Source organism: Clarias gariepinus, chromosome 1 (genome assembly GCF_024256425.1).
Source record: "Clarias gariepinus isolate MV-2021 ecotype Netherlands chromosome 1, CGAR_prim_01v2, whole genome shotgun sequence".
Classification (NCBI taxonomy): Eukaryota; Metazoa; Chordata; class Actinopteri; order Siluriformes; family Clariidae; genus Clarias; species Clarias gariepinus.
In genome coordinates this window covers 24,587,000-24,598,549 of record NC_071100.1, presented here as the reverse complement: position 1 = coordinate 24,598,549, position 11,550 = coordinate 24,587,000, and the positions used below count along the sequence as shown (strand labels likewise).

General features: G+C 33.5%; 2 protein-coding genes across 3 annotated transcripts; both read left to right on the top strand.

The window, feature by feature from the left end:
- The first annotated feature begins 387 nt into the window (after positions 1–387).
- Positions 388–4,497, top strand: LOC128527791 (cornifelin homolog B-like). 2 transcript variants are annotated; one of them, XM_053500379.1, is made up of 4 exons: positions 388–478; positions 1,665–1,778; positions 2,294–2,448; positions 3,400–4,497. In XM_053500379.1, the coding sequence occupies exons 2-4, from the start codon at positions 1,670–1,672 to the stop codon at positions 3,520–3,522; spliced, it is 387 nt and encodes a 128-aa protein (XP_053356354.1). In that variant the 5' UTR covers positions 388–478; positions 1,665–1,669; the 3' UTR covers positions 3,523–4,497. The 2 variants fall into 2 exon arrangements, with proteins under 2 accessions (XP_053356354.1, XP_053356363.1); XM_053500388.1 differs by lacking the exon at positions 388–478 and adding an exon at positions 532–621.
- Positions 4,498–6,825: 2,328 nt separating this feature from the next.
- Positions 6,826–8,107, top strand: LOC128529646 (cornifelin homolog). The gene is made up of 4 exons (XM_053503108.1): positions 6,826–6,866; positions 7,058–7,167; positions 7,539–7,693; positions 7,938–8,107. The coding sequence occupies exons 2-4, from the start codon at positions 7,065–7,067 to the stop codon at positions 8,055–8,057; spliced, it is 378 nt and encodes a 125-aa protein (XP_053359083.1). The 5' UTR covers positions 6,826–6,866; positions 7,058–7,064; the 3' UTR covers positions 8,058–8,107.
- Positions 8,108–11,550: the final 3,443 nt, after the last annotated feature.

The following is an 11,550-nucleotide window of genomic DNA, read 5'->3' as shown; positions in this document are numbered from 1 at the left end:
CTATCAGTCAAGAACAGGAATTCAGGGCTGCTCTATGTAAAGTCTCACCGAAACTCGCTGAACCTACCTGGGCTGTATATATGTATTCATTACAATGTCGTCTAAATCAGTTGTTCTCAGCCTTATTCCTGGAGGACAACTTCCCTTCATATGTAAGTGTTAGTGAAGTGTCTTCATATGTTAGTGATTTGTGAAATTTGTGCAAACCACAAAAAATTATGTCTTCTTAAACTTAAATCAGGCCCAGAAGTAAATGTCACATAATTGGTTATCAGGTGTGCTGTCTATTGAGTAAAAATCTGCAAATCCAGTTTTACCCAAGAAATGGCATTTACACAACACACTCACCTGACAAGCTAGACCAGTAGCACAAACGCTGAGGTGTGTGTAGCCCTTACCCTAAGCACTCTCAAGTCTTAAAGAACAGTCAGTTTTTTAGTGTCAAGCACACGTCCTAACCCTGCAGCACTTCACACAGGTGAGTGGCTACGTGCGCTGCACGTGTGGTTGTTCATAACTAATTGCATTTGGGAAAATTATAGTTTTATTTTGACAGTTATTGGTAAAGGAAATGTTAAGAATTCACCTGGGGGTCAGCTGAAGAATGCCTTATCTTTCAAGGTTTACTCTTTTGTTTCCATATAATAGTTTTAACACAAGGGGTGTTGTCTTTGATTTATACATAGCTTCAGGGATATAAGTATTTATAAAGTGAAGTATGACAATAGAATTGTTCTGTTTTGTTTTGTTTTGTATTATATTTTAACCTACCAGAGAGTCTTTTTATTTTGCCTTTTAATGCACAAAGTGGTGACATTTAGAAATATTAGTTAATCGTTGTAGATATAAGATGCAGGTATGTGTGAAATGAAGTGAGTAAACTAATTCATAGTGATAATTTGTTAGGTGTATGTCTTGATTGATTGTAAAAGTTAGATGTGTCTGATAAAGTTTAGGATAATCATGGACTTGCATAATCATGGACTTGCATAAATCACTTGTAATTTAATTTATATATATATATATATATAATTCCAATGACATTTAATCATTAATCATTTATTATATCATTAAACAACAAGACAAGACACTAGAGGTGAATCAGTTAACTGCTAATCTTTCAGAAGCAACTTTTTAAAACTGGATTTTATTTATGCAATGAGGCTTTATAATATTAAATATAATGAAATTAAATACAAAAATCAATAATGGCAGTCATTTTAGACTTTACTTTATGGTAAACACACACTTCAGGAAAAAAGAACGAAAAAAAGACAGAAACAAAAATAACAAAAAACTTACAAAATGAATTTTGGAATGTCAACTATTTGTCTATAAGATGCATAATTTTTAAATAAATGTATATTATAAATACTTGGTACCTGTTATTTTTATCCAAATAGAATCTTTTCAGCAATATATGATATGATGAAACAGGCTGTGTGGAGCTTTAAGATTTTTGAATGATACAGTAGATGTAAGAAAAACTGTGAAATTAAGATATTACTACTGATTCAGACATTGCTCTTACTAAAGTTTAACAACACAGTTTAACATAACATGCAACCAAGTCTGAAGATGACCAAATCAGGTTTATTATCGATATAAATTTACAGTAATTCTTCAAGATTAAATTGTCACTGTCTATGTGCTTGTGTGGCCAGGCGTCATGGCGAAGATGGTGGTGCAGCAACCTCAGGCTGTCGCGGCAAGGAACATGACAAACTCCAGTCAGTGGAGCTCAGGAGTCTTTGACTGCTGTGACAATGTAGCAGAGTGTGAGTCAGGCTACATAAATGTTTCCATTTACATTGTAATGATGTTTAAAACAAATAAAGCCTGCATTCGCATACTTGTTATATGCATGACTTCTTATACAGGACTAGCGAGGCACCCTGAGGCACGCCCTGAAAACAGGATGAACCTGTTTTTATGTTTTTTTATAAACTTATTAGTTACTGTATATCCATAGTCCACAGATTAAGTAAATGTCCCAATTTGGCATTATTCTTCATCTTAATGTTATTCTCATATTCTTAATGCAGATAATATAATAGTGTCATTTAAAGCAGCAGGCCAGGGTTCTTCAACTCCAGTCCTGAAGAGCTACTGTCCAGAACATCTAAATTCACCAACACCTCAACACACCCAGTGAACCTGATAATTAACAAATTAAACAAAAGAATGACCAAAATGTGTTAGACTTTAGGACTGGAGTTAAAGAACCCTCTACTCGGCACACTGGTCAAGACTGAATTTCTGTATATTTCTCTGACCCTATTTGTGTTCACAGGTTGTTTCTCATTCTGGTGTTTCCCCTGTTTCACCTGCTCTACTGCAAAGAAGTTCGGCGAGTGTTTGTGTTTACCAATGCTTGATGGTTTTGGATGTATTCCCCCAATAACCTTGGCTATGAGGGCATCCTTGCGCCAGCGCTATGGAATTGAGGTTAGAACAAGATAAAGGAGAGATGAACAGATGGTTTATGACTACTTAATGGACAATTTACAGGAGTCACTCGGAAAATGTGTCCTAAAAGAGAGTGGAACCAAAGTAAACCAGATCACGCGTGGCAACCTTCTTTTACTTGACCTATGATAGCACAAACTGTTTCAACCTGTCTTTTCCACCAGTCATTCCTTATTTATTTTATGTCTAGTACTGTTTTTGTCTCATTCGACTGTAGAACATCCCAGTAGAAGTTTCCAGTAGATGAAACACCTTGCTTTTGTCATGTCTTTAATACATTTTTAAGGTCTGGAGATTGCTTCATTGTACATTTGCCGACTAACCTTAACATGCCAGCATCTTTTGCAAATCTTCCACCATGCATAGTGGAAAGTCAAGTCAAGTGAGCTTTACTGTAATTACAGCCATATACAGTGTGCAGTAAACAGAGATAAAATAACATCTGTTATAAATACATAAATGATATGGTTTTATCAGGTCATAAATAAGGGACAAAAGGCTTGAGAGGTATATAGTAGTTTGGAAATAGTGGTTGCAGTGGGGCAGTAGAGCATAACTACTCATAAATACCCTTTTTTATACTTGTATTATTAGTATATTAAATAAAGATGGGTAAAAAAAAATTTATTAAACTGGGCCATTTATAAAATCATGATACTTTGAGAAACACAATACAAATTAAATTGGGCACCTGGGTATCATGTTAATATCATACAGTATCAGGAGGTCCATATTGATTCCAATACCATAACACATGTATAAAATGGGGTCATGCAAGATCATAAAGTGACACTCTATGGGTCTGCCCAGTCTGACATTTAAAACCATTTACTTATGAATTTTGCAGTCATAAATTCTAAACTGCTTTTTAATATTATAAGTTACAAGTCTCTCATTCTTAGTCTGTGTCACTTTTTCTTTCACCTGCAGGGATCCATTTGCAATGACTGCATCTGTTCCTTCTTCTGCCTTTCCTGCGTTTGGTGCCAGATGTCACGAGAAATGAAAGCACGCAATCAACCGGTCATGTTACTTCATTCTCGAGTAAATTAAAGATTCAACATCAAGATCATTAATAAATATCTTCTCTTATAAATAACACCATTTGAAAAGTTAATTTTAATAATACTGTCTATACAATCATTTACAATGTAATAATAACTCTATACTGTATATGTTGAATTGCAGTCTGTATTTATCAGTTCATGTGTTTTTTACCTGACCCAAGCACATAAGGGAGTTGTTTGCATTTTAATGTTCCATGAATTAATCCCAGATTGGACTCATATGCTTATAGTTTTAATGTCAATTTGTTAAAATTGGTAGAGAAAATCCAGGTAAATATTTGTGCTGTTGAAATCAAGAGATGAGGGTTGAAAGTAGATGAACAGATAGCTATTCTCTCTAGGTACTAACACGAACAACAGTGCAAATTCACACACTCAGTCACACCTGGGTAGTGTTACTGTATATAGTAATATGAGTCACTTATTGCCCAAAAAGTATTGTAAAATGTACAGTTATTTCTTTACAGTATGCTACTGTACTCACTTGGCATGATGACTTCTGTGTACAGTTTCTAACAAGACAGTGGCAATCATCATTCATGATTCATAGGTCCAAACACAAAGTTTTCCATATATAATTGAATTCTGTCATCACTAAGAGTCTTATTTCATGTAGCTTTAAGTTTTTAGCTTTAACTTTAATTTTATGCAATAATGTGTAGTAATAATACAATTGCTCACATCACTAGGCTGCCATCTTTAATCCTTGTCATGTCTTATGTAATGTGTTTCCCCCCAAAAAAATGAATGCAAAAAATGTAGATTCAACTTTATTGTATATTAGATGTGTCTGTGACTTTGTTCGCATGGAATTTAATTGCACACTTATAAGCATGTTTTAAAAAAAATGGACAACACCATCTGTTGAATTTTGGAATGAAATTCAATTTTTACATGTTACTGTGAACATTTTTACATGTTACTGTGAAGTGCGAGGAATAAAGATGTAAGCTTGTATTTATTAAGTAGATTTCAATTGCACACTCATAAAAATGTACAGCGCCATCTGTTGAATTTTAAAATGAAGTAATTATTTTTTCAAGGTCGATTTTTATGATATAGTGGTGTTTTCCATTTAAATTTTGAAGTAGAATATCTTCTCCTCCTGTGGGCTGATTGCGATTAAACCGACTGTATACGAAGTCTATATGTTACCTCAAGCTCGGCCAAATACACCTGTAAAAACCTTGTGAAAATTTGTTAGTAGTTTTTATCTGATGTGTGCACAAACAGACAGACAGACAAAAATTTCAAAAACTATCTAGAGGGGTGATTACTCATCTTACTCCCCCTAAATTATTTTTTCACAAATATCCTTAATTTACAGACATGCCAACCTTATATTTTTATTATATTTACATTTAGTCATTTGGGAGAAGCTCTTATCCAGAGCGACTTACATTTTTATCTCATTATACATCTGAGCAGTTGAGGGTTAAGAGCCTTGCTCAAGGGCCCAACAGTGGCAACTTGGCGGTTGTGGGGTTTGAACCTAGGATCTTCCGAACCGTAGTCCAATGCCTTAACCACTGAACTACCCCTGACCCTGACCCCATTATATGTATGAATAGAGTATATAAGATACAAGATGTAAGCATGGACTGTAAGACAGTCATGTTTTGTAGGTATGGAATTGAAAGATAATGCACAGGCAAGTGTATGTAATGTAATGTAAGCCTTAGTGAGCTATTCATGTAGTTGATGGACAAGTCAGAGAACTGCACTGAAATTGTCTCCTTTTAAATTTCTATGACACTATTCATTATAATTTTGCACCCATAAATACACGACATGTTACCTTCATTTATGGTTATACACTTAATTTTCAGATGAGCTATAGCATTACATAGAAGCATACTTCTAGGTGGATATTTTCTGACTTGAGATGTCTCTCTCTTTCTCTCACTCTCTCTCTCTCTCTCTCTCTCAGTATCAATCCCATTTTCATCTACAGCATGTCATAATTTAAAGCTCCACTAAGAGGAGCCACCCTCCAAAACTTAACACCTTAAGTTTGTAAACATGTTGACTGTCATCTTAATCCAAATAAATATGGATCCAAATGTGTATACTGTATAACCAAATTCAAACTTTCTATTGAAAACTGTGATAATAATAAATAATAAATATTAAATAATAAATATTTGCTGAAATTAAAAACAACAAAGAGGTGAAGTGAATAACTATGATTATCTCATTACAATGGCAGCTGTCAACCAGCAGAATATATTCTGCAGCAAGTAAACAGTCAGTCCTCAGAATTGATGTGCTAAGCAAAAAACAGCTTAGCATATGGATCTGAGTGACTTCAGAACAAAATATATACATACATATTCTGCTATATGCTACTATAGCGCCGAAATCATTTTCAATTAATCATTTTCAATTCATCTCAATTCAATAGCATCTTGCACCCATGCACAGAATGTTACATTCCTGTAGGTTCACGCTGTTTGTGTGCACACAATAGAGTGCAATAAAAACACACTATAGGAACATTCTGTATAACAAGATCACCTTTTCTCAAATACAGCCAATTTTTCTCTCTAAGAATAGTAGTGATGTAAAGCAGAACTGAAGCAAAACCCAATTGTTGTCACTACATGACAAACTTTAAATAGCAGAAAATGTGGACGCTTCTTTACTCCTTCAAGGAAATTATGTGATCATAAAGTTTATTTATTTTATTTTAAAACTTTGAGACTATTAGTTAAAAATACATTATGTATTAATAAAAAAATTATAAATAATACAATTAATTATTTAACAAATTGGGCCCAGACCTTTTCTGCTAGTTGCACTGTACCTACTGCATTGTTAATGATTGTTACAATATCATATAAGATTAAGTAAGTATCATGCTTTCCTCAGAACCATTGAAACGTAAAATAAAAAAGAGTCTAAGAAATTTGAGAAATGTACTGTTACAATTTGCAGTCAAGTGAGATTTACATGTTTTGTGATTTATTGATGTATTTTTGAAAGAATAAATTACTTCAGGCCTCAAATATTACTTCAGGCTATGTGTATTGTGTTCAGTGGAATATGTCAGAGAAACATGGACGCATCTGCACATTTGATAATTAAATTGTTTAGGGTATGCACTCATCCAACCTGCTCTGCTACAAAAGACACATTTTGATAATAATCTTGTTAAAGCACTTGTTAATGTGTGTGTGTGTGTGTGTGTGTGTGTGTGTGTGTGTGTGTGTGTGTGTGTGTGTGTGTATGCACGCCTGTCGTATAAAAACCCTTTGTTTCAAAGTTCAGACAGTTGTTTTCATCTTCGTCTAGCTGCTCGGTCTCCTGCACCTCGACACACAGGTTAAGGTAGGACTAATAGGTAGGATCAATACATTTCCTATTACTCTTATGAATTACTGAATGTATTGTTTAATGTATTGCAAATTGCATAGTTTAATCTAATAATTTTTAATTATGTTCAAATAAAACTTACTTTTTCGGTAAGAGATACATTTGAATTCATTGTACAGTATATCATGTCTGTTTATTTTTCACAGTAAGACCATGGCTACCAAGTTGATCATTGATCAGCCCAAGCCGATTATAACATCCCCAGGTTTGCAACAGTGGTCCACTGGGATCTGCGAGCGTGACAGCATCTGTGACTGTGAGTAAAAAAATATATATTTTTTTTATTATTTACCTTATTTTATTATTATTATTATTATTATTTTAGTATGCAAACTGAACTGGCACTACTACTTCCCTATTATTAGATTGCACATATTACATATATTGTACTGTATGTGAGATATATTTTATATGAAAAATAATGATATATATATATATATATATATATATATATATATATATATATATATATATATATATATATATATATCAATATAATACATATCAATATGCTTAATATGAATCTAGAAGTCTCTGCCTTATGGTATATGACATTACCTTGTGTCATGTATATGAGTTTTGCAAAATTACTGCATGGTTAGAGTAATATTTTTTGTGTCTATACAGGTTGCTTTGCGACATGGTGTAACCCCTGCTTCAACTGCATCGTTGCCAAGGACCATGGCGAGTGTCTGTGTCTACCTCTGCTAGAGTGCTGGGGATTTATCCCTCCTATTGCAATGGCCATGCGCGTGTCCACCAGACTCACCTATGGAATTGAGGTAAAGATACTACAGAAATCCAAAATGTTATTTCACTGTTAAATTTTATTTTTTCATGCATTCATCACCTCTTTGAATACAAAGGTTTAGGAATAGATACAGCATTCATCTTTAATTTATACCATCATAAAAAAATATTCGGGTAATTATAATAATGCATATGCAATATGAAATAATGTGTGAAATCACTTAGCAATAAAAAGTTAGCAGAACCACTGATGATGATGTCTTGCTGTTTCAACAGGACACCTTGTGCAATGACTGTGTGTACGCCTGCTGCTGTGGCCCATGCTCCTGGAGCCAAATAAGACGTGAGATGAAGGCCCGTCACCATCCTATCACAACTTTCCAGAGATATAAATAACATAATCATCATCATCATCGTTATTGTCATTATTATTATCATCAACATCAGCATCAGCATCAAGATCTCCTACATAAGTTAAATGTTTAGAATAACAACAACAAAAAAAACATTTTGTGCATCTTTTCTTTAGCCATTGTCTGGGGTTCAGGTCTGACATGTCTAGTCCAAATGCTTATGTATGAGGACCTACCTTTTATAAAAGTAAAAAATATAAATAAAAAAAACAAAGAAAATAAAGAAAAGCTATCTGTAAAAAATGTAGTGCCACTCTCTGTATTTATAATTATGTAATATTATATTACCTTATTATTTCTATAGCCTGTATAATATTTACTTAACTGCTATTTTGTTAATTGTGCTAAAAAAGTTTAATGAATATATTTGTATCAAAACATATGTACAAACATTAATTAAATATTGTCCAAAAAAAGACTTTCATCATCTGTCTCTAGTTCACAAAATAAAAATCTCAATGATCAAAAAATAAATTTTCAAAAAATGTAAGATCCCTGAACGTTCTAATCTATTTAAGTTGCAACAAATGTTGCTATACCTTTATAGGAATGGTGCATGATGTCTCCATGTCTAACATATCCTGATACTGTAACCTCTACAACACAAATACACAGAAAAAAGGTGACTTAATGTAAAAAAAAAAAAATAACTTTACGAGAAATTGCTGAAAAAACAAAATATTTTACATTGCTTTTTAGTGGATTCAATACAGTATGCAACAAATGTGTTTAAAATTTTGAAATTTCGACTAATTCATGTTTAATTCAAATATTTTAGTCATCTTGAGTAGTATTGGTATAGGGCTCAATTAATTATATTTCTCTAGGGTTTATTTAGCCCAACCTTTTGACTATTTAAAAAAATAAGTTAGCTTTATCCATTGCAACTGTTGGATCAGTTAATTATATATTTCTAGTGTGAAATTGTTCAAACATATCTGATCAAAACTATTTATAGACTCAGCCTATTGATGTAGATGATTCAAGTGTTTTTGTTTCTATGCAAACAATACCTCAACAATTAAAACACACCAACATTAATAAAATGTTTCAGTAAAATACCTAAGAAACACCATCTGCTTATTATTCTCCTACTGATTATTTTTATATTAAAATATTATAGCCAATTTAAAAAAAATAGCAAAGATTAACTGTTTTTTATCTTTTTCCCATCGTGTCAGGCACGAAGCGAGTCTATGGTAACAAGAGTTTGTTCCTAAACATGTGAATCCAGGGGGCGCGTGTTTCTCCAAGTCCAGTAATAATCGTTTGATTACCTTCAATTGCTGTAGATCCAGTTCTTTTAAAATTCAATGTACAGAGCACAGACCTTAACAAACATCATTTAAAAAAACTTTTACACAGTCACCCAGGCCCTCAAAGACTACAGCACCCTCCAACACCACGGCCACTTCAACAGTTGTTCAGGTTCCTCCTGTAGCTCCAAAAGTCCAGCCGACATCCCTCTGATCTAATCCTCCACTCTAGAGCTCTGGTTAAAGAAATAAGGGAAGTATTGTAAAGACAAAGATGAATACATTTCATAGACTAGTTACTGTATGATCAAAATAAAAGCTATTAATAAGGCTATATACCAATAGGATGTGTAAAAGACTGTTTTTGGAATTTTAATGATGGGTTAAAGGGGTTAAGGTATGCATTGTTTTACAGTCCACACACAGACACACACACACACACACACACACACACACACAATGTAATGTTGTAACTTTTTCTTAGATCTTTCTGTCCAGTACAACAAAATTCTTGATTAATTTCAGGGGCAAAGAAGACCATGTGCGCATGGTGTTCTCAAAAAGGATACATGTACTTCTAACCTGATGATGTCATCTTATCTACAGTGTTCTTTAGCCATTACACATAGGTCCATAGCCAGAGGTATAAAAGACATTTTAATATATATTTTATAAGAGGGAAAAAAGACATGAAGTAAATGCAATAATAATGGTTTGCTAAGGAAATATCTAAATATAAAGGACGTATGGTATATGTGGTACATGCATTGTTTTTTAAAATGTATTAACAACCGGTTCAAGAAATAAGTGCTCATGAAAATAAAAATAACTAACAACAATAACTCACACAATACATAAAAAAATGCCATAAGTCTATACATGTGTTATTATTATTATTATTATTATTATTATTATACAGTTTTTTACAGACGCTAGGACACAACAGAAGTCTATGTGGGCTAAACTGAGGATCAATTATCATTGTTTTGGCATAAAATGCATCCAATGACTACATCTCTCAAATTTCATAAATTCTTTTCTCACTCAGACACAACAACTGCCAAAAATCTTTGTACGTACAGGACATTTTGCACGTGCTTACATACTGTTTTCAAAACTGTTAAACTTATGTTCAAAACAATAACATAATACAAAACTGAATAAGACAGCAAAATTCAACGGTAATATTTTATTGAAACACATTTTAAATCTAAAAATGCAGTTTAACCAGCCACAGCTAATTCTCATTGTAGATGAGCATCTACACAGGTGTTACTCTTTCAATTTCATTACAAACGGAGACAACTGCTGAATAGGTTTGGATTGTGATGTAAACATGGACCCAGCCAGAAATAGAGAAGTGGCTGAAAGAGGAAGAAGAGTGGCTGGGAGGGGGCGAGGAATACGTATGCATGGTGGAAGAAAAATAAGATCAAGAGCTGTAGTCTCAGATGAGATCAGAGCTACTGTAATTGATCATGTAGTAAATCATGGTCTCTCAATGAGAGAGGCTGGTCTGAGAGTGCAGCCAAATCTGCAACGCTCTACAGTGGCATATGTTTTCCGGCAAACCAACAGGTAACTTGTATTCTGCATGGGGCATTTGACTTAGTTGCACATTTTAGAAGTAAAAAAAACTTTTGTGTAATTGTTTTTGCATTTCTGCTTAGGACTCAACGGTTACCTTACACAGGGGGGAAGGGAAGGAGTTTTGGAATTACTTAGTGCAATTATAAACAGAGATGTGTCCTTGTTTTACACAAGAAAACACTGTGTATTTTGCATGTATTAAGGGCCTTGCTCAAGAGCTCAACAGTGGCAACTCAGCAGTTTTGGGTTGTAATCCCGACCTTCTGATCAGAAGCCCAGTGTGCAAGAAATGTGCGCTTCTTAAGCTAACTTAAAAATTTACACCTCATTATAGTCACAGAATGGTTTAAATAATCACAGTAATGCAGAAGGTTTTAACAGAATGTGCTCTGTTTTTCAGACAAGTGCCTATTCACTGTCTCTGATTAAACATTTTACAAAATGATTATGCAATTAAATGATTACAGGCCATGCAAATGTACAAATGTTGGATTGGCTGTAGTGCTGCAATTAAAAGAAAAACAAAACAAAATACCACAATCACCATAAGATTTCACTAACATTCTAATGAAAAAGTGCCTTGCAGACGTGCAAGAGCATCACATAGTGAGTTCAAACATTTAGACTTAG

Bases quoted from the DNA above. Each gene is read 5' to 3' on its own strand.
- LOC128529646 (XM_053503108.1), top strand. From the start codon at position 7,065: ATGGCTACCAAGTTGATCATTGATCAGCCCAAGCCGATTATAACATCC. The intron at 7,168-7,538 runs GTGAGTAAAAAA...GTGTCTATACAG, and splicing joins GCGTGACAGCATCTGTGACT to GTTGCTTTGCGACATGGTGT. The intron at 7,694-7,937 runs GTAAAGATACTA...CTGTTTCAACAG, and splicing joins GACTCACCTATGGAATTGAG to GACACCTTGTGCAATGACTG.
- LOC128527791 (XM_053500379.1), top strand. From the start codon at position 1,670: ATGGCGAAGATGGTGGTGCAGCAACCTCAGGCTGTCGCGGCAAGGAAC. The intron at 1,779-2,293 runs GTGAGTCAGGCT...TTGTGTTCACAG, and splicing joins CTGTGACAATGTAGCAGAGT to GTTGTTTCTCATTCTGGTGT. The intron at 2,449-3,399 runs GTTAGAACAAGA...TTTCACCTGCAG, and splicing joins GCCAGCGCTATGGAATTGAG to GGATCCATTTGCAATGACTG.